General features: G+C 42.1%; 1 protein-coding gene across 2 annotated transcripts; it reads left to right on the top strand.

Annotated features, from left to right (window-relative positions):
• Positions 1 to 1115: 1115 nt before the first annotated feature.
• Positions 1116 to 19012, top strand: LOC113567690 (endoplasmic reticulum metallopeptidase 1-like). 2 transcript variants are annotated; one of them, XM_035521412.1, is made up of 16 exons: positions 1116 to 1204; positions 1341 to 1620; positions 4615 to 4910; positions 5912 to 6039; positions 6478 to 6583; positions 6971 to 7117; positions 7358 to 7450; positions 9390 to 9593; positions 9890 to 10110; positions 10752 to 10926; positions 11361 to 11551; positions 11784 to 11936; positions 12172 to 12347; positions 12575 to 12690; positions 13014 to 13162; positions 17106 to 19012. In XM_035521412.1, the coding sequence occupies exons 2-16, from the start codon at positions 1352 to 1354 to the stop codon at positions 17271 to 17273; spliced, it is 2592 nt and encodes an 863-aa protein (XP_035377305.1). In that variant the 5' UTR covers positions 1116 to 1204; positions 1341 to 1351; the 3' UTR covers positions 17274 to 19012. The 2 variants fall into 2 exon arrangements, with proteins under 2 accessions (XP_035377305.1, XP_035377304.1); XM_035521411.1 differs by having other exon boundaries at positions 12172 to 12374.
• Positions 19013 to 19839: the final 827 nt, after the last annotated feature.

Here is a 19839-nt window from a genome sequence, read left to right as displayed (position 1 = left end):
AGTAGGACACTGTACCTCATCCTCTTCATGTGGTAAGAGACAGTAGGACACTGTACCTCATCCTCTTCATGTTGTAGAGATTATAGGACACTGTACCTCATCCTCTTCATGTGGTAAGAGACAGTAGGACACTGTACCTCATCCTCTTCATGTGGTAAGAGACAGTAGGACACTGTACCTCATCCTCTTCATGTGGTAAGAGACAGTAGGACACTGTACCTCATCCTCTTCATGTGGTAAGAGACAGTAGGACACTGTACCTCATCCTCTTCATGTGGTAAGAGACAGTAGGACACTGTACCTCACCCTCTTCATGTGGTAAGAGACAGTAGGACACTGTACCTCATCTTCTTCATGTGGTAAGAGACAGTAGGACACTGTACCTCATCCTCTTCATGTGGTAAGAGACAGTAGGACACTGTACCTCATCATCTTCATGTTGTAGAGATTGTAAGACACTGCATAACATTCTCTTTCTCACATATACTTCCCTGTGTTCTCTCCACTGCAAGAGCATGTCATCGTATTTTCTCACATGGAAAGCATTTCATGAGGTTTTTGTTGGGATCCTGTAGGGAACGTCAAATTTATCTCATTGTGAGGGCACCTTGGTGACACCGCATACCATTTTCTCTACTGGAGGGGCTCCATTAGAAAACTTTGCCACATTCTCTCACATGGATGGACACCCTTTACAGCACCGTATCACATTTTCTCCACTGGAGGCGCACCTCATGGGAGTTCCCTATACAGCACTGTGTCACATGTTCCTGTACCTTTAGGACAGTGTCATGTAGGGGCTACATAGAGGCCCTTCATAACAGCATGTTATGTTCCATGGGAAGAGATGAGTGTTGGCCCATGCATGGTGTAAGAAGGAAAAAACTTTAAGTTATTTCTCTTTATGGTTTACATTCAAAATGGGACTTACATTAAAATGGCCCACATTTTATATTTAATGTATACAAAAGTATTGTTTAGATGAAACAATTTTGGAGCACTGGGATTATAGGTAAAGGCCACAAACAAACGTTTGCGTACGTTTCTAAGAGAAGGCAGTCTCATCTAAGTTAAGGCAAACCTGTTTGACGTTAAGCCCCTCCCAGCCTGCAGGAATACATGCAACTGTTCAAGTGGAAAAGAAACTTTGAGCAGCTCCATTTTGTGTAGAATGAAATATACATTTCTTAGGGAGAGAAACATGGTGAGTATCTGAATCCGAACTGTCATTTAAGAATTATACAAATAAACTACACAAAGAACAGTTTAATAGGTTTATATAGACTCTGAAGTTAGTTACTTATTCGCAGTTTCCGTATTCGTTTCATTCTTATTCACAGCAACAGTGGAAATGGAAAGTGAAAGTATGCTGAGAAAAAAGTTATTCGGCTCCAAAAGCAGTGCACTGCAAAAATGCCGCGATATCCAAGACCATCGAGGAAACAACGGCCGCGGGAGCGGGAAGAAAAAGCCTGAAGTCAGTTTGTTCTTGCTAAGCGAGGGAGTCGCGTTTGTTCTGCTGCTTGTATTTATCGGTCTGCTGTGTGGACTCGTCCGTTTATCCTTACAGCAGCTCCTGATAGGGAAGTCCACTGGCGAATTCAACGCAGTGAGGGCTCGGTAGGAATGTTTTTAAACTTTTTATAATGGTGTTGGTCCTACTTACACGACAACAGATGGCGATATCTAATTAGTTAGACGACATGTCAACGCAGCTGCTAATAGGCTAGTAAGGAACTGATTACCAAGTTACCTCTCTGTTACTGAAGGGTTGCTGTTTTAAGTATAACTTAAATCGTTATCAGTATAAACCCCAACACTACACAAGTTCCTTCTTGAACATGTTGCCTCTTATGCATGGCGTTTACACTCAGGCTACTGTCGTTCCTAAAGTTAAACTTTCAAATATAAAATAAAGATGCAGATTTCAGAATTAGTTGAAGAGAATAGCTGGTCCTGTCCTTTATTGCAGGTTAACATTACCAAGAATTATTGAAGCACCCTCCAGAAAATGTCCAACAATCAAAGAACCCACATTTTTAGACATTGGTCAGAAGTGATTATGTATTCACCCCCACATTCTTTTACATATTACTGTTGCATTCGCCACTGTTATATCCAAACCATATATTAGTCAATATATGCAAACTGATATTCCATACCCAGTTATTCAATACCCAGATATTCAATATTACACTGAGGGCCACCAAAGCCTACCCAGCATCCTTTGCTGAAGCCTGCACAGGCCTCTACAGAGGCCCTGTATGCAAATCATTCTGAAAGGACACAGAATCTCTATACTCCCTTATGTTATATGTTATTAATCTGTCTAATGAAATGTTAGGCCTCTTTTCCTTGTTGAACACTCTTTTATTACCTCAAGGGGATGGCCATAGACATGGTCTAAGACATGCCACATCACACACCATCTTCACTGGTCTAAAAACAGACTAAGCTCATTGCCAACATTTACATTTATGGCATTTAGCAGACGCTCCTATCCAGAGTGACTTACAAAAGTGCTTTGTCATTTACTCATAGAATATATCCTAGTACAGTACAGTAGGTTAGAATCAAACATACCAATGAACTAGAATACTGTAGAATACAGGAATTAATGCTGATACCTAGAAGAACAAAATACACAAGGGCTATCTTAAACAATGATAAGTGCTATAAACAATAAGTGCTAGAGTTTGTTAAACAATATAAACAGTACCCCACAATAAATACTAAATTAGTCAGTCAATATGGGAGCAGTGTCAGTTATCCTGTAAATATTCTACAAATAGATGGGAAAAGGGAGTTATGGAGTGCAGATTGCGATGGAGGAAGGAGGAACATGTTGAAGAGGACTGGATGGAAAGAGAAGGAAGGGAGAGAGAGAAGGATAGAAAGTGATGGTCCAAGAGGTGGAGGGTAGTGACTGCGATGTCCGATGTTGTGGTGGTACGGGTGAAGATCAGGTCCAGAACATTGCCCGCTTTGTGAGTCCGAGGAGAGTGGTTGAGGGTGAGGTCAAATGCTGTCAACAGTGGAAGGATGCAGGAGGAATGCAGCTTGTCTGATGGAAGGTTGAAGTCACCAAGGAGAATGAGTGGATTTCCTTCAATGGGGAAATGACTCAGAAGGATGTCGAGTTCATCAATGAAGTGATCTAGGGAACCTGGAAGGCGGTAGATGACAATGATAAGAAGTTTGGTGGGGAAAGACTGTAATGGCATGAAATTCAAAAGAGGAGATGGAAAGTGTGGAGAAGGAAAGTGGAGTGAAATGCCACTCTTGAGACATTAGTAAACCTGTGCCACCACCCCTGCCAAGACGCCTCGGAGAATGTGTGAATGAAAAGGCAGAGGACAGGGCAGCCGGAGTCGCCGAGTTCTCAGGGGTGATCCATGTTTCTGTCAGAGCCAGGAAGTGGAGGAAGTGGAGGGATGCTAATGCTGAGATGAAGTTAGCCTTCTGGACAGCAGATTGGCAGTTCCAGAGCCCTCGTGCCACCACGATATGTGATGGTGTGAAGCGTTGTGAGTCAGTGAGGTTGCTGAGATTGTGACGTCTATGATTGTGTCGAGGAGATCTGTGGGATATGTGGACAGGAATTGTGAAGCACATCTCAGATGCTTGATTTGTGGAAGTATGAGATAAAGGATTGAGATAATATGAGAAGATACTTAGCTGAGTTTGTGAAGTCCTGTAGGTGAGATGTAGATGAACTGATTGAGAACACCACCAAACCTCCTCCAGATGTTGATTACCGCTACAGTGTCTGTAGTGGAGTCGTCCTAATTTAACTCAATAAATGCTGAGCCCGCCCCTCAATTCACACCTAAGGTCAGGGTGAAACTACACCTGTAGTGAGTAATTACTGCTACCAAGCAACTAACAACTAGGTTTAGACAACAAGCCTTGAATTTCACAGAATCTAAGACAAAAATAAGTGAACTCAGAGCCTACCTTAACCAACAAGATGATAATCCAACGAGACAAACCAAAGCACACATGTACCTGGCCTCTCTGCTGGATGTTTTGGACATGTCCAAAGCTCTCCACATTATGGCAAGTCCTCTTTGAGTTTTTTGAGACCTTCTCTGGGGTATTTGGAACAGTAGTGGAGCCGTCACCTCTCACTGCAGTCTTTGGTGTGGAGAGGTCATATATCTTACCTTGCGGTCCACCAAAGCCTATCCAGGATCCTTTGCTGAAGCCTGCAGAGGCATCTACAGAGGCCCTGTATACAAATCATTCTAAAAGGACACAGAATCTCTATACTCCCTTATGCTTTATGTTATTAATATATTAATATATCTAATGCAATGGTAACACTCTTTTTATTGCCTCACTACTGCAGACATTCACAGGCTCAAGGAGTGTGAGCCCTGCACCTCTCTGTAACATACCGGACTCAGTGCAAAGCCTGAAGATGAGAACCGCTGGCAGATAGAACTAGTGTTTTACATCTTTACACTCTGTGGGCCCACAAATCCTTAATCATGTCTTGCTTATCTTTGTCCTTTCTGGCAGGGGTCTTAACGGGGTTTTAGAATGACTAACCCAGCTGTATCGTCTTCACGGGGGTCTAGAATGGCTAAACAGCTTTGTCATGTGAAACAGGAAACACCTGGAACGCATCACAGATGTGGGCCCGCGGCCTGTGGGCAGCGTGGAGAACGAGGTCCTGACTGTGAATTACCTGCTGGAGCAGGTGGAACAGATTCGCAGTGAGAGTATAGCAGGGCCTCATGCCATCACGCTCGACCTGCAGCGACCCACTGGCTCCTTCAGCATCAAAAACGTCATCAGCTACTACGACCGCATCACCAACATCGCTGTCAGGCTCGAACCCAAAGATGGAGCACAGCACTTTATGCTGGCCAACTGCCATTTTGACAGTGTGGCCAACAGCCCAGGTACCCAGAGCAGCTTTAATGTGGTGGGCATGACCTAATGTGGACTATTATGAAGTGGATATATTGCCAGGACATGGGTGTCCCATTAAGTTGACTTTAGTGATGGCCTTGACACACACACAAACACACACGCACACACACACATACACACACTACTGTCTATGTATACTTCTACTGCTGTTGCTCAATGCCTGGCTGAACAGGACAGAGCGAAGGAACTGCTGTTTCTAGAGTTTAGTACATTAGGATCATAATTATTCTGAAATCTTTGTTCATTCTATAATGCAGTAATGGTGCTGGTCTGACTGTCTGCTGAGGCATTGGCTGTGAGATTCAGGATAATGAGAGGGAGTGTGTTATCACGAATAACATCGTGACTGTGATTTGGTCATAGGCACACCAGCCAAAGGCTCTTATACAACAAAATAAACTAACAAAATAAAGAAAGGAAGCCCAAAATGGAGTGTCAGTATGTTTTAACATTAATCCTTTCCATCAAAAGATGGCTCCACAATATGGACCGTATATATAGTCTGTGTTCCAGAACAACACAGACTTTGCTGCTATGCAACAGTAACAACCGCCTGCCTAGCAGTAACCTACAAGGGCATGTGGTATATATAGCACTATAAAGTAAAGTTAGTTTGAAATACAAAGTGTAAATAAGTTGGGGGAAAAAATACAAAAAAAAAGGTAAACTATAATATAACAAAAATTAAAATATAGAAGGTTCTGGCATGATTTTTTATATGTTAATCTGTACACTTCTGTTCTTTGTGCAGTTTTAAAAAAAAAGGTAGCTGAGTAGGATCTTCGTTGGCAACAAACAGCCCAAAGCACTTAATTGGTGGCCTCAGCATTTTCAAATAGGCTGCAGGTCAAATGCTAGATTTTAAAAAGTCACTGTAGTTTCTTTGCATCCTAGCAAGTCTCTCCACCCCTCTGACACACGGAGTCATCTTCCTGTGTGTGTGTGTGTGTGTGTGTGTGTGTGTGTGTAGGGGCGAGTGATGATGCGGTCAGCTGTGCTGTAATGCTGGAGGTCCTGCGCTCCCTGGCCAGTCTCTCATCTCCTCTGACACACGGCGTCATCTTCCTCTTCAATGGAGCGGAGGAGAACGTCCTCCAGGTGGGAGGGGCTAGAGTGTAGTCACGGTTCAGCAGTGAAATGTAACGAATGCTGCAGACAGAGGTAGCATTAGTAGAGTGAGACATTTAATACATTTGATGAAGAATTCTACTCCATGCAGTAAAGTAGCATGTTGAACGGTAAGACATACAAATGAAGACAGCTTGGGTCGGAAACACTCAGAAATCCTACAGGGGTTTGTTTCCTGATTCGCTCTCCTTCCCCCAGTTCCACTCTCACACCATTTCTCTCTTCTCCTCTTCGCTTCTTTTTCTTTTTCTCTTTGTCACTCTCTCTTGCCCCCATCCCCCCACCTCCCATTCATTCATTTCCATTTTTCATTCATTTTCAATTATAGTCCTTTATTGATTTTGTCTTTATTGGCATCTCATTTTTTTTTGCTGAAGCAGTAGAAATGTCTGTCCGTCTGTTGTCCAGGCGAGTCATGGGTTCATCACCCAGCACCCGTGGGCGAAGCAGGTGAAGGCGTTCGTGAATCTGGAGGCCGCTGGTGTTGGAGGAAAGGAGGTGGTGTTTCAGACAGGTACCACCCGCTCCACCCGGCCTGCTGCTCTCTGCTCACACTCTGCTCTGAACTCCGCCGTGCTGCTTTCAGCTCTTTGTGGCTGTCCTTCAGAGAGATCGTAAATCTGTGTGTGTATGTGTGTATGTGTATGCACTTGTGTGTGTGTGTATGACAGTCTGTGGCTATGTGCCTGCGTGTGTGTATACAACTGTGTGGGTAGGTGTGGGTGGGTGTAGGGGTGTGTGTATCAAAGAGAGAACATACCTCGCCCTTCTCTATGTTCTGAGGGGGCGCATACACTGTGGTCTGAAGGGGCGTGTTCATTGTGGTCTGAAGGGGCATGTTCATTGTGGTCTGTGGGGGCGTGTTCATTGTGGTCTGTGGGGGTGTGTTCATTGTGTTCAGGTCCAGAGAACCCCTGGTTGGTGCAAGCTTATGTCCACGCTGCTGTACACCCCTTCGCCTCAGTTGTGGGACAGGAGATTTTTCAGAGTGGGATTATTCCTTCTGAAACGGACTTCCGTATCTACAGGGACTTTGGCAACATTCCGGGTACAGTCACTCTCTCACACACACACACACACACACACACACACGTCTATCATATAAACTCTCCAGCTGTTTGAATATTGATGCTCCATGTTTAATTTTTAGTGTTCACTTAATTATGGTTTTTATTTCTGCATTTTAATATATTTCATTCAAAAGTTCACATTCATAAAATTTTACACTTTATCTCCCCCCTCCTCCCCCCTTCTGTTTGGTGATGAATGTGTCCTGTTCTCTCCTCAGGGATTGACTTGGCGTTCATAGAGAATGGGTTCCTCTACCACACCAAATATGACACCGCCGACCGCATCCTAACAGACTCCATCCAGAGAGCAGGTACAGCTTCAGCTTACCTCACCATCTCATATGTTGCTGCAATATTCAGTAATGAATAACTTGGAACTAATATATAGAGTAAGTTAATAGCGTGAGATTCTTATGGTTTCTTAGAGCATTGACTCATCGCTAACAAAAGAAAAAGGTTATATTGTCCTTGATACTGTGACGTGGGAGGAGTTAAGAGTGAACACACTTGGGAAGTGCCGACGCGCTGGATTTTCTGTGAAACAAAACTAATGAGTGATGCCATAAAGAGCGTGATAAATAGAATATAATTAATAAGAGATTCAATAACAGAAACTTACAAGCAAGAGCAGAACAAAGGGACAGAACTGGCTAACAAGGTGGATGCGAGAACTGGGTAAATGGGGTGTAGACACTTAGGGGAGACTAACAAAGAATAATGATGATAAATATAACTAGAACTAAAGGGGAATATACAGAACTGGCTTACTGATGATTGACCAACCAGAACACAGGTAAGTGGAAATAAAAAGGAAAACCAGTCAACACTTGCCTACATGAACACGGAAAGTAACGGACAGAGAGAGTAACGAAACATGGAACAAGGAAAGAGAATCTAGCAAGAGCAAACGAGACCTAACAAGAAACAACCTTACCAAAACGAAGCAAAACAAAGACCAACGAGAACGAAGCAGAAACCATGAAAGACAATGACTGACCAATAAGAGACGCAGGAACGGGGTTTACATAGGAATGTAATTAAGGACAAACTAGGAACAGCTGGAGACAAAGGGGAGGAGACATGGAACCATGGAGACTGACGTAAACCTGGAAGTGACTAGGTTGCCTGGGAAACGGAGAACGCTCCGGGCTATGGATGTGACAGATACATTGACTGTATGTGGGTGAAATGGGGTCTTTCCATTTAAACAATATCAGTCCTCTGGCCAGGGGAGCACAGAAGGCCAACATGACAGTTTCATACCTACTAAGGGGCCACAACAAACAGTGCAGTGAGAGGTAACGGCTCCACTATTGTTCCAAATATCCCAGAGAAGGTCTCGAAAATCTGGAAGAGGACTCCGCATAATGTAGAGAGCTTGGGATGTGTCCAAACAGTCCAGCAGAGAGGCTGGGGTCTCCCTGCATCGATTACATGTGGGGTTTCTGTTGGCAATGAGCTTAGTCTGTTTTTAGACCAGTGAAGATGGTGTGATGTGGCATGTCTTAGACCATGTCTATGGCCATCCCCTTGAGGTAATAAAAGAGTGCTTACAGGGAAAAGAGGCCTAACAGTGCATTAGATATATTAATAACATAAAACATAAGGGAGTATAGAGATTCTGTGTCCTTGACAGAATTACTTGCATACAGGGCCTCTGTAGAGGCCTCTGCAGGCTTTAGCAAAGGATGCTGGGTAGGCTTTGGCGGACCTCAGGGTAAAATATATGACCTCTCCACCAGGCTCAGGATGGTACAGAAAAACAATCTTCTTTAGGATAAGGTCAAGAGAATTATTACCTTGGAATGTGGTGGTAACAGGTTCCAACTGGTGTGGGTGTTGAATATCAGTTTGCATATGTTGACTAATGTATGGTTTGGATGTTAGGGATGCAAACACTATGTATTCACCCCACATTCTTTTACATACTAATCACTTCTGACAAATGTATAAAAATGTGGGTTCTTTGTTTGATTGTTAGACTTTCTCCAGAGGGTGCCTCAATATTGCTTGTTAACGTTAACCTGCAATAAAAGAAGTCTGGATCTTCATTTCATATTTGAATCTTTAACTTAACAACTAGCTGAACAACACCCTCCTCAGTAGAAAATGGTCTGTGCTACTTTAATGGGTCTAATGTAAGTGATATTTACCTTTATGTGTAACTACCGTTCTACACCTTCTGCATTGGTTGGTTACATTATTTAATATTCCTGCTCTCAAATTTGGGGTGTTTTTCTTGGTGTTTAGGAGACAACATCCTGGCTCTTCTCAAACACCTGCTCATGTCAGAGAAACTGGCAGACTCTTCAGAGTATCGCCATGGCAACATGGTGTTTTTCGATGTGCTGGGTGTGGTGGCGGTGGCCTACCCAGCACGAGTGGGCACCATCATCAACTACATGGCTGTCATGGCGACCTTCCTATACCTGGCCAAGAAGAACAAGGGAAAATGTTAAGTTTCACCTATGCCTGCGCACGCACAAACACACACACACACACACACACACACACACACACACACACACACACACACACACACACACACACACACACTCTCTTTAATGTGTGTGCATATGGTGGTGGATTTGTCATGCAGCAGGTGAGCATTATATGTGGGACCTGGTGCTGGGTTAGGGTGTGTGTGTGTGTGTGTGTGTTGCAGGTGGGCACTACCTGAGGGACCTGGCACTGGGTTCGTGTGTGGCTCTGCTCAGCAGGGTTAGGGTGTTAACGTGTGTGTGTTGCAGGTGGGCACTACCTGCGGGACCTGGCGCTGGGTTCGTGTGTGGCTCTGCTCAGCTGGTTCGCCACACTGCTGTCTGTGCTCATCGTAGCTCTGGTTCTCACTCTGGCCGGCTGCTCCATGTTCTGGTACAGCCACTTCAGTGTCGCCATCGCCCTGTACGGGTCTGCTGCTGCCGCCAAGATCCTTCTCGTCCACACACTCGCCAAGAACCTCTACTACGGGGTGAGCATGTGCTGGACACGTAATTTAACCACCTACGATAACACCTATTGTAACACCTATTGGGCATTCAGGGTCTTTACTGTAAGTAGTCCGTTTTCCCCATTTTATTAAAGAGAATTAGTTATGTACCCAGTATTTTAACAGTCAGTAGCTGAGCTGTAGTGATTTGAATATTGTGAATTATTCTGATTGAGCATTTGAACTGTAGAGGGTAAGTGAACTGTAGCGAGTAAGCATTTGAACTGTAGTAAGTAAGCATTTAAAATGTAGTGATTGATTATTTGAGCTGTAGAGAGTAAGTGAACTGGAGTAAGTGCCCTGGCGTGCTAAAGGCAGAGTTGTCTCTCTTGGATGGTGGTTTAAACTTGTGAAGCCCTGGCAGTGTGTAGAGGTCAGTGTTTACCTGGAACATGTGATTGTACACAACTGGATAATGTTACACTGTTACTGCAGGGCTTAGGGGTTAGACTAGAGAAACACTGATTATGAAAAGGTGATTAGGACCATCTGTTCATATGGTGACAATAAGGTTGGAAGCGCAATAAAGTCTCTCTCTCTCTCTCTCTCTCTCTCTCTCTCTCTCTCTCTCTCTCTCTCTCTCTCTCTCTCTCTCTCTCTCTCTCTCTCTCTCTCTCTTTCAGGGTGTGCGTAGAGTGGAGCTGGGTGAATTGTTCTTTGATGTTAGTCTGCTCCTGTGGTGCTGTGTGCTGCTCTGTCTCACCCTGCGGGGACTGTGCTCTGCATATGTGCCCATGCTGATGGTGGCCTTCCCTTTGGCCACCAAGCTCCTCCTCAGCAGCCACTTCAGATGCCGAGGTGAGCACCACACCACCACTTTATAACCCCTAACCCCTAAACCCTAGACCCTAACTCTCTTCACCAGTCACTTCACAGAGGTGAGCACCACACCACCACTTTATAACCCCTAACCCCTAAACCCTAAACCCTAACTCTCTTCACCAGTCACTTCACAGAGGTGAGCACCACACCGCCACTTCATAACCCATAAACCCATAAACCCTAACTCTCTTCACCAGTCACTTCACAGAGGTGAGCACCACACCACCACTTCATAACCCCTAAACCCTAGACCCTAACTCTCTTCACCAGTCACTAGGCAGAGGTGAACACCACTCCACTGCTTCATAACCCTAACCCCTAAACCCTGACTCTGATGACAAATGGGTTAGGGTTAACCCTAACTGTACCGAAGACTGTCTGAGTGTGTGTGTGCGTGCCTGTGTGTCCAGGTGCGTCCGTGCCCTATGCCGTGCTGTACCTGCTGGGTCTGACTCTGCCCTACGTCCATCTCATGTTCCTCATCTGGGTCGTGTTTGAGATCTTCTGCCCCATCTTGGGCCGCAGTGGCACCAAAATCCCCCCTGAGGTGGTGCTTGCCTGCCTTGTCACCCTGGCAATCATCTTACTCTCCTCCTACTTTGTAAGTCGCTCATCCCACTGTGAGCTGTTATAATGGTTGGGGTCAGAGGTCATGTTAGATGCTGAGAGAAAGAATTAAGAAGGAGGCTTTGGCCACCACACTCACGCTAATCCTCATCCTCACTTAAACCTGTGTGGGCAGTACTGGAGAGATCGTACACAGGCATGTTAACATTTGATACTGTCTCTTTCTGTTATTCACTCTCTGTCCTACTGAAATACGACATATACAGATGCACTTCATCTACCTGGCGCGTAGTTCGAGACGTGTGCTGACCATTCTGGGGTCCCTCTTTGCTGTGATGCTCCTCCTGGTCTCCAGTGGCCTGATCTTCCCATACTCATCTGACCCAGACAGGCCCCGCCCTAAACGCATCATCATCCAGGTAACTACAACCACACACCTGACCCATACAGGCCACACCATAAATGGATCATCGTCCAGGTAACTACAACCACACATCTGTTCTTTCCCTGATTTGACCCAAACACACCTGATCTGGATTTATTAGTCTGATTTATTAGACTTGGGTCCAGCCATCAAGTTCTGTATCAGCATCGACTGCCCTCCACCCATAAATGACCTCCACCTTGTGATTGTCCTGCTCTCTGTTTTCTTAGCACACCACACGGACGTTCCACACTTTAAATGGCTTGGTGGAGCATGAGGACTCTGGCCTGTGGATCAACAGCTGCGACTATACAGGCATGAGCTATATCACTCCTCACATCCCAGAGATCAATGACACCATCCGCACTCAACGTCATGATGACCTGCCCTTCGGTGGCTTTCCTGGGTACTTGCCTCTTCCATTCCTCATTAAGTAAGTTCAGAGGCCTAGAACCCAGTCCTCGAGACAGGGCTGAGACACTGTTTTATGGTGTAGTTGACTTGAAAATGAAATTTGGTTTTGCCAAAGAAAGACAAAAAAAAGAAACCTTTTTGCAGCTTTTCTGTGGCAGTAGTTGTAACAATCTCCCAACAAATGCACAAATCGCAGTGACAACCATGTCTTTGTTTTAGGAAAAGCTGGTATTTGCCAGTCCCTGCAGCGTCCCCTAAATCTCCACTTGAATTCAGACTGGTTTCAAAACAGGTGACTGAATGGGGGACAATAAAGATGAGCTTTGAAGCTAAAGGTAAAATTAAACACTGTTTACCAAGCCAAAGGTTTTGAAGCTAAAAGCAAGATTAAACACTGTATCAGTTGATGAGGTGTGCTGCTGGCTGTAGTTACTGTAGCTGATGTTGGTGTGTTGCTGGCTGTAGTTACTGTAGCTGATGTTGGTGTGTTGCTGGCTGTAGTTACTGTAGCTGATGTTGGTGTGTTGCTGGCTGTCGTTACTGTAGCCGATGTTGAGGTGTGTTGCTGGCTGTAGTTACTGTAGCCGATGTTGAGGTGTGTTGCTGGCTGTAGTTACTGTAGCTGATGTTGAGGTGGCTCCTTGTTCCTGTTCTCCAGGGCCCAGCCACATGTCTCTGTACCTGCGTCCCAACACTGGGGTCTCCCTCTCCAGCTGGTCGTTTGGCAACAACACCCCTCAGTCGAACTTCATATTCTACTCCCACGGCCTAGGCGCTCCTGCATGGCATTTCTGGCTTGAGATTCAGGTATGTATGAAGGTTTCCAAGATGAATAATATATGAGTTAGTAAACACCATGGAATTAATATTACTACTACTGTGACTACTAATAAAGATGTATTATAACTACTACTACTGCTAGTAGTTCAAGTTTGATTTATTTGTCACACATAGTTATACATAGTAGTAGTAGTAGTGTGGTTGAGTACAGTACTGGAGAGTTATATGTGAGAAGCATGTTATGTGGGGAGCAAAACTACAAGCTCAGCATGGTTTTATCAAGTAGAGAGAAGTAGTAGTTCTGCACAACCTTTAATCATAGAAAGAATCAGTGATAACAAAATACTTGAAATATACAAAACTACGGGGCAAATTTAGTGTGTACGCCTGTAGCAGTTTTAACACTTAATAAATGGTTACATACAATTGAATATACAAAACTACGGGGCAAATTTAGTGTGTATGCCTGTAGCAGTTTTAACACTTAATAAATGGTTAGTTACAGTTGAATATACAAAACTACGGGGCAAATTTAGTGTGTACACCTGTAGCAGTTTTAACACTTAACAAATGGTTAGTTACAGTTGAATATACAAAACTACGGGGCAAATTTAGTGTGTACACCTGTAGCAGTTTTAACACTTAATAAATGGTAACATACAATTGAATATACAAAACTACGGGGCAAATTTAGTGTGTACGCCTGTAGCAGTTTTAACACTTAATAAATGGTTAGTTACAGTTGAATATACAAAACTACGGGGCAAATTTAGTGTGTACACCTGTAGCAGTTTTAACACTTAATAAATGGTAACATACAATTGAATATACAAAACTACGGGGCAAATTTAGTGTGTACGCCTGTAGCAGTTTTAACACTTAATAAATGGTTAGTTACAGTTGAATATACAAAACTACGGGGCAAATTTAGTGTGTACACCTGTAGCAGTTTTAACACTTAACAAATGGTTAGTTACAGTTGAATATACAAAACTACGGGGGAAATTTAGTGTGTACGCCTGTAGCAGTTTTAACACTTAATAAATGGTTACATACAATTGAATATACAAAACTACGGGGCAAATTTAGTGTGTACGCCTGTAGCAGTTTTAACACTTAACAAATGGTTAGTTACAGTTGAATATACAAAACTACGGGGCACATTTAGTGTGTATGCCTGTAGCAGTTTTAACACTTAATAAATGGTTAGTTACAGTTGATAAAGTTAATCGCCCTGATTAACAGGGAAAGTTGATTAATTTTAATTAATTTATGAATGATTAATAATTCAGTCTCAACTCATGAAAGTTGCCAATTCGATATATGATTATTTCTCATCTACCAGACATAATAATAACCAAGGTGTTATTGAATAAGCAGAGATAGGAAAAACATGCATAACAAACATCGACTAAGATTCTACTAATGACCAGAAGTATCAAGACCGCTAGAATCACTATAATAACAATCATAAAAATGCAACCAAAAGAAAATTAACATGGTTGATTAAAGGTGGCTAAGTGGGTAAAGGAAGGAAGGATGGAAATAAACAAACAAACAAACCTTTTAAAGCAATCTATGGGGATAATCAACCAGGCGATCAACCAAACAAAACCAACCAAGGAAACCTATTATTCAAATGAGATTTGTGGTGAAAGCATGACTAAAGTATAAGAAGAATCAGGAGAAAAAGGGAAAACCATTGAGAAATAGCCAGAGGGAGAACTAATTATAGAACTGAGGAGGCTATATCATAGATGAGAGCAAAAGGTTAACTGATCTAATTTCATGTATAAACAGTAAAATTACTATTGATACCAACTAGTAATGTAAAAATGGAAATGCCCATTCATCTGGCTCTGTAACATCCTTAGCACAAACAGAGGCAGAGTCGCATGCAGTATAGTGAATGAAGTTTATTAGAGAACATGCGTAGTCCACAGATGTAATCCAAAGTACAAGCCAAGGTCGTAAATCAAAAAAGCAGTCAACAAAGCTAACCAAAACAGACAGGGAACAGGCAAAAGAGGGTAATCCAAAAAACAGGCTGAGAGCCAATGAACAGACAGACACAATAACCAACAGCTCAGAAAAGTAACAAGAGTAGACGAGACCAACTAAACACACGGGGCTTGTATACAGATACTAACGAGGACAAGCATAATACAGGTTATGGCAATAACAGGTGGAGATACTAATCAGGGCATGAGGAAACAAAACCGTGGTGTAAACAAAGTGGAGAAGTTGCCGTGGGAAACACAATGCCAGGGAGGAGCAAACGTGACAGACTCGCTGGCGCTCGACCATTTGAAACCATTTGGGTGGCACAGAGGGAGAGTGTCTGTGTTCCACTGAAGCCATCTGGAGAATGCAAGTCCATCAAACCGCTGGGATACAGAATAACTGGTTCAATAGTGCATCAGTGTTGAAGGCCAATGAAGGTGAAAAGACCAGGATTCTCTGACCTACGATCCATCAAGAATCAATTAAACAAAGAAAATCACACATTTACTAATAATTTCTTCATACCAGTCTTAGAATAAAGTTTGTAAAACAAACACTGGGATGTGTAGAGCAATTAGATCAACTTACTTTCATAGTTTCATAGCTAAAAGTTACAAAATACTGACTTTACTAGAAATCTTAGATGAACCAATTAGACAATATATTAAACACCACTAGGAGTGATTAACAATTTGTTTACAACAAACATGAGTTAAGCAACATACAGAATAAATTAATAAGGTAATTAACCGAATAATGAAACAATACACACTTATCAAATAACAGGAGAAACCATCACAACTTGGAGATTATATTAAAATGGAACACGTTACTGGCTTATTACCATTTGACATCTTAGTAAGTTGTTACTTTGTGAATTTGCGGGAAAGAGAAACATATGTCTCTGAATATATTTCTGTGGGATGAAAAATTGTCCTGGTAAGGGTTTGAGTCTGATGGAATTTATGGTCACAGTTTCTTGAAGTATAACCAGGGTAGTAAGAGCTTCTCGCCTTCCAATCTGTGGATTTTATGACACCTAGGGAGAGGGGGAAGGGTCAGAAAGCCAAGCCTGTGTGATGAGCCATCAGATATGCTGTAGCTTTGTTGCTCAGCATCATGCCAGTGAGGTCTTGGTTTCTGTCTGTGACCTGGGAGTGAGAGAAGGCCCAGCCTGACCAGATCAAAGTTTCATCAGAGGGATAATTTGTAGTATGTCTTCACTACATCCCCCATTACGTCATACATCAAAATCTTTTTAGTCTCTTAAGAAAAAAAATATCCAATATTGCCACAACTGAATTATAACCATATTAAAATGTGTTTAAGCAAACTCAGTTAAATGTAAATACATTCGAAAATGTAGATTATTTTGAAGAGCACAACCAGACCACCAGAAAATTACTTCCAGAAAACCATAGTAACCAGTGTTGTTTCTGGTTACAAGTTCTATACCTTGCCCACCGACAACTGTCAAAAATGCATTAAACTGTTGTAGGAGCAGATGTGTGTCGTCTAGCAGGAAAAATCAGTCAACTGTTATGCCATTTGTTTTCCTCCCCTCCAATATGTGAGGTTTCTCATGAGAGGAATCATTTTGTTTTGATGTCATATATATCCATCCTGTGTCCTTTGGGCTGGATGCTATGTGTATAAATTAAATACTTATTGCTAAGTCTATTAACTTATTGATAACTTATTGATCAATATCATTTTGTTCAAAGACTTTATTGGCAGGTCATTTCCAAAACATACAATCTTATTGAAAAGCATTCCTTATTTTGTGTTCAACATTCAATACATTTTGTAAACAGATAAATCAAATTATTTTTGTGTAGGTGTGAGATTTCTGAAATACAATACTCATATCATGGTGTATGTACTATTATTGCTATTTGTGTTGTGAAAGCATCAATTATGCTCTTTCTTTTCTTGTTCATGTCTTCCGTGATTCCTGTTTCCTCAGCCGCCTTCCGAACCCTCGGCCGAGAAGGGGCTCATCTCCGTAGCTGTCTCATGCCACTACTTCGGAGAGGCCCACCGGACCCCTCAGCTGGATGCTCTGTTGGGGAGGTTCCCAGCGTGGTCTTTCCCGTCCTCTTGGGTCAGCTCCTACCACATGTTCCGATACTGACATGCCGCTTGGCGCTCTGGACCCTGAAAATGTGTGTGTGTGTGCACTCTTACACATGTGCATAAACTCATCTAGAGTGACTGCAGTCCCCCCCAACACATGTCTCTGCGAAGCCAAGCCCTCACTGGGCTTATTGAACACCAGTCTTCTAGCAGGGTCGGACTTTTCTTAAGCTTTATATCTGGGTGCATTCTTTCTGTTTTACCTTCAACTTACCTTTAATCTCATTTCTGTTTCTTGCCTCTCTTGTTTTCTCCTCTTCCTTTGATTTTTCCTTTCTTACAGCATCCCAACATCTTCCTTCCCAACTAGTCCCACTCATATTTACACATACTAGTTCAAAAATGAACCTCATTACAACAGGGAGCCTGTCTGTGGTATTAGAATGTGCTGCATGCCTTGAGGTGACCTGAAGGGGGCACTAATCTCACGTTCTGCAGTATTTACCTCCACAAAAAACACAAAGTACTTGATGCAAGCACTTTATTTATGTGGCTGTAGAAGCCTCTCCGCACTAGACAGACATCATGGGCAAAATTTAACAATCATGTCAAACAGGAATTCAACTAATATGTTAAAACCTTTGTTTTATTAGCATAGATATTCTGCTTCACAATGATCTGAAGCTGTATTTGGAATATCAGATTAATGGGAAATTTTACAATACCCATAGCTCTTAATCATCACCACAATGACATTAAGATTTGAATTGTCTTTGGTGATTTAAATCCCTTTAAATAGTACAGGGGTGTGAAAGGTGGAAGTTTTATTTATTTATTTTTTTTTTTTAAATTTAGAAATAATTTGAAAATCTTTGTTATATTTTTGGGATTGCTTGGCTATCTACCTGGATAGTGACTGTACTGTTTTAGTCTTTTTCACTACCTCACGAAGTGTGAGTTTTTATTCCATGTTTTTATTGTTAATTGGTTTGTGTGCTGCTAATTGTGTTTAGGAATCTTTTTTTCTGAAAAGGACAAGTGATGACTGTAGATGCCTTGTGGTGTTTCATACATATTTTGGTCACTGTATTTTAAAACTGAAGGTTGGTTCAAGTTTTTTTGAGAGTTTACAGAGGGAAAGAAAGGTAGAGAGATTTCAAATTTAAACTTTTTCCTCCTCTACAATTCCAAAAACACTTTGCTTTCACAGTTGATGAAGGGCCTCTGGAAACCTTGTATACATCACTATAATTTGGAATATCCCTAGACAGTCCACTTACAACAGTCCACTTACTGCAGTCCACTTATTGCAGTCCCCTAGTACAGTCCACTTAGTACAGTCCACTTACTGCAGTCCACTTACTGCAGTCCACTTATTGCAGTCCCCTAGTACAGTCCACTTAGTACAGTCCCCTTACTGCAGTCCACTTATTGCAGTCCCCTACTACAGTCCACTTAGTACAGTCCCCTTACTGCAGTCCACTTACTACAGTCCCCTACTACAGTCCACTTACTGCAGTCCACTTATTGCAGTCCCCTACTACAGTCCACTTACTACAGTCCCCTACTACAGTCCACTTACTGCAGTCCACTTATTGCAGTCCCCTACTACAGTCCACTTACTACAGTCCCCTACTACAGTCCACTTACTGCAGTCCACTTATTGCAGTCCCTTACTACAGTCCACTTACTACAGTCCACTTCAGCTACTCAACTGGAATCTTTTTCTTTGAATGTCACTCAAAATTGATCCTGATCTGGTATTTTTTTAATAATAAAAAAAACTATGGCACTGTATTGAGTATTCGGATGAACTTTTGTGTTTGGGATGTATTATATGTGCTATTTAAAAAAACAAAAAAAACAAAAAACCTTTTATAAGACAAGCATTTAATTTTGTCCTTCCATTGCCTTACAGTCAGTGACTGTGAGATTATTGCCTTGGTCATCACCTTCCTGCTTCTCTCTGTAGTGTATTCACCATCAACACACACACCTTCTTTCTGGTTTGTTTGTCTGTCTGCTCATTATGGCAGCCTCACTCACTCCTGAAATATACATAATAGTTGTGTGTGTGTGTGTTTTTATATATATATATATATATATATATATATATATATATATATATATATATATATATATATATATATATATATATATTCTGCATTTTTTTCTCTTTAATGAATGCAACTGTAATTCCACATCAACTTAATTTTGACCTTATAATTATTGCTATTGGGATGGTAGCAATAATTGGGATATTGCTATTGGGATGGTAGCAATGGTTTCTACCCATTGCACAGCAAACACACAGCAGGCTACTCGTACTAAGAGTCTTTCTTCACTCAACCTCTGCTTAAAACGAATAACCAACATTTAGTCTGAGACTGATTACACGATGGTTATTCTTTCTCTCCGATAAATAAATATAGAAATAATTAGCTCAATAAACAGAGTTAGCTGCAGTTAATGTATTCACCAGGTCTTAATTTCCAGAGCAGCTTAAAACTCAGCAATTTTTCCATTTTTCATGTGGTTTGAATATCCTAAAGCCATAGAGTGATTCACTTTATGAATTTGGAGTAGAGTGCTTTACTTTACTTGTTCAGTTATTTCTTTTCTGT

The sequence above is a fragment of the Electrophorus electricus genome, chromosome 22 (genome assembly GCF_013358815.1).
Source record: "Electrophorus electricus isolate fEleEle1 chromosome 22, fEleEle1.pri, whole genome shotgun sequence".
Lineage (NCBI taxonomy): Eukaryota > Metazoa > Chordata > Actinopteri > Gymnotiformes > Gymnotidae > Electrophorus > Electrophorus electricus.
The sequence above is the reverse complement of the archived record's forward strand: the minus strand, read 5'-3'. Positions and strand labels throughout refer to the sequence as shown.

Bases quoted from the DNA above. Each gene is read 5' to 3' on its own strand.
- LOC113567690 (XM_035521411.1), top strand. From the start codon at position 1,352: ATGGAAAGTGAAAGTATGCTGAGAAAAAAGTTATTCGGCTCCAAAAGC. The intron at 9,594-9,889 runs GTTAAGTTTCAC...TGTGTGTTGCAG, and splicing joins CAAGAAGAACAAGGGAAAAT to GTGGGCACTACCTGCGGGAC. The intron at 13,163-17,105 runs GTATGTATGAAG...CTGTTTCCTCAG, and splicing joins ATTTCTGGCTTGAGATTCAG to CCGCCTTCCGAACCCTCGGC.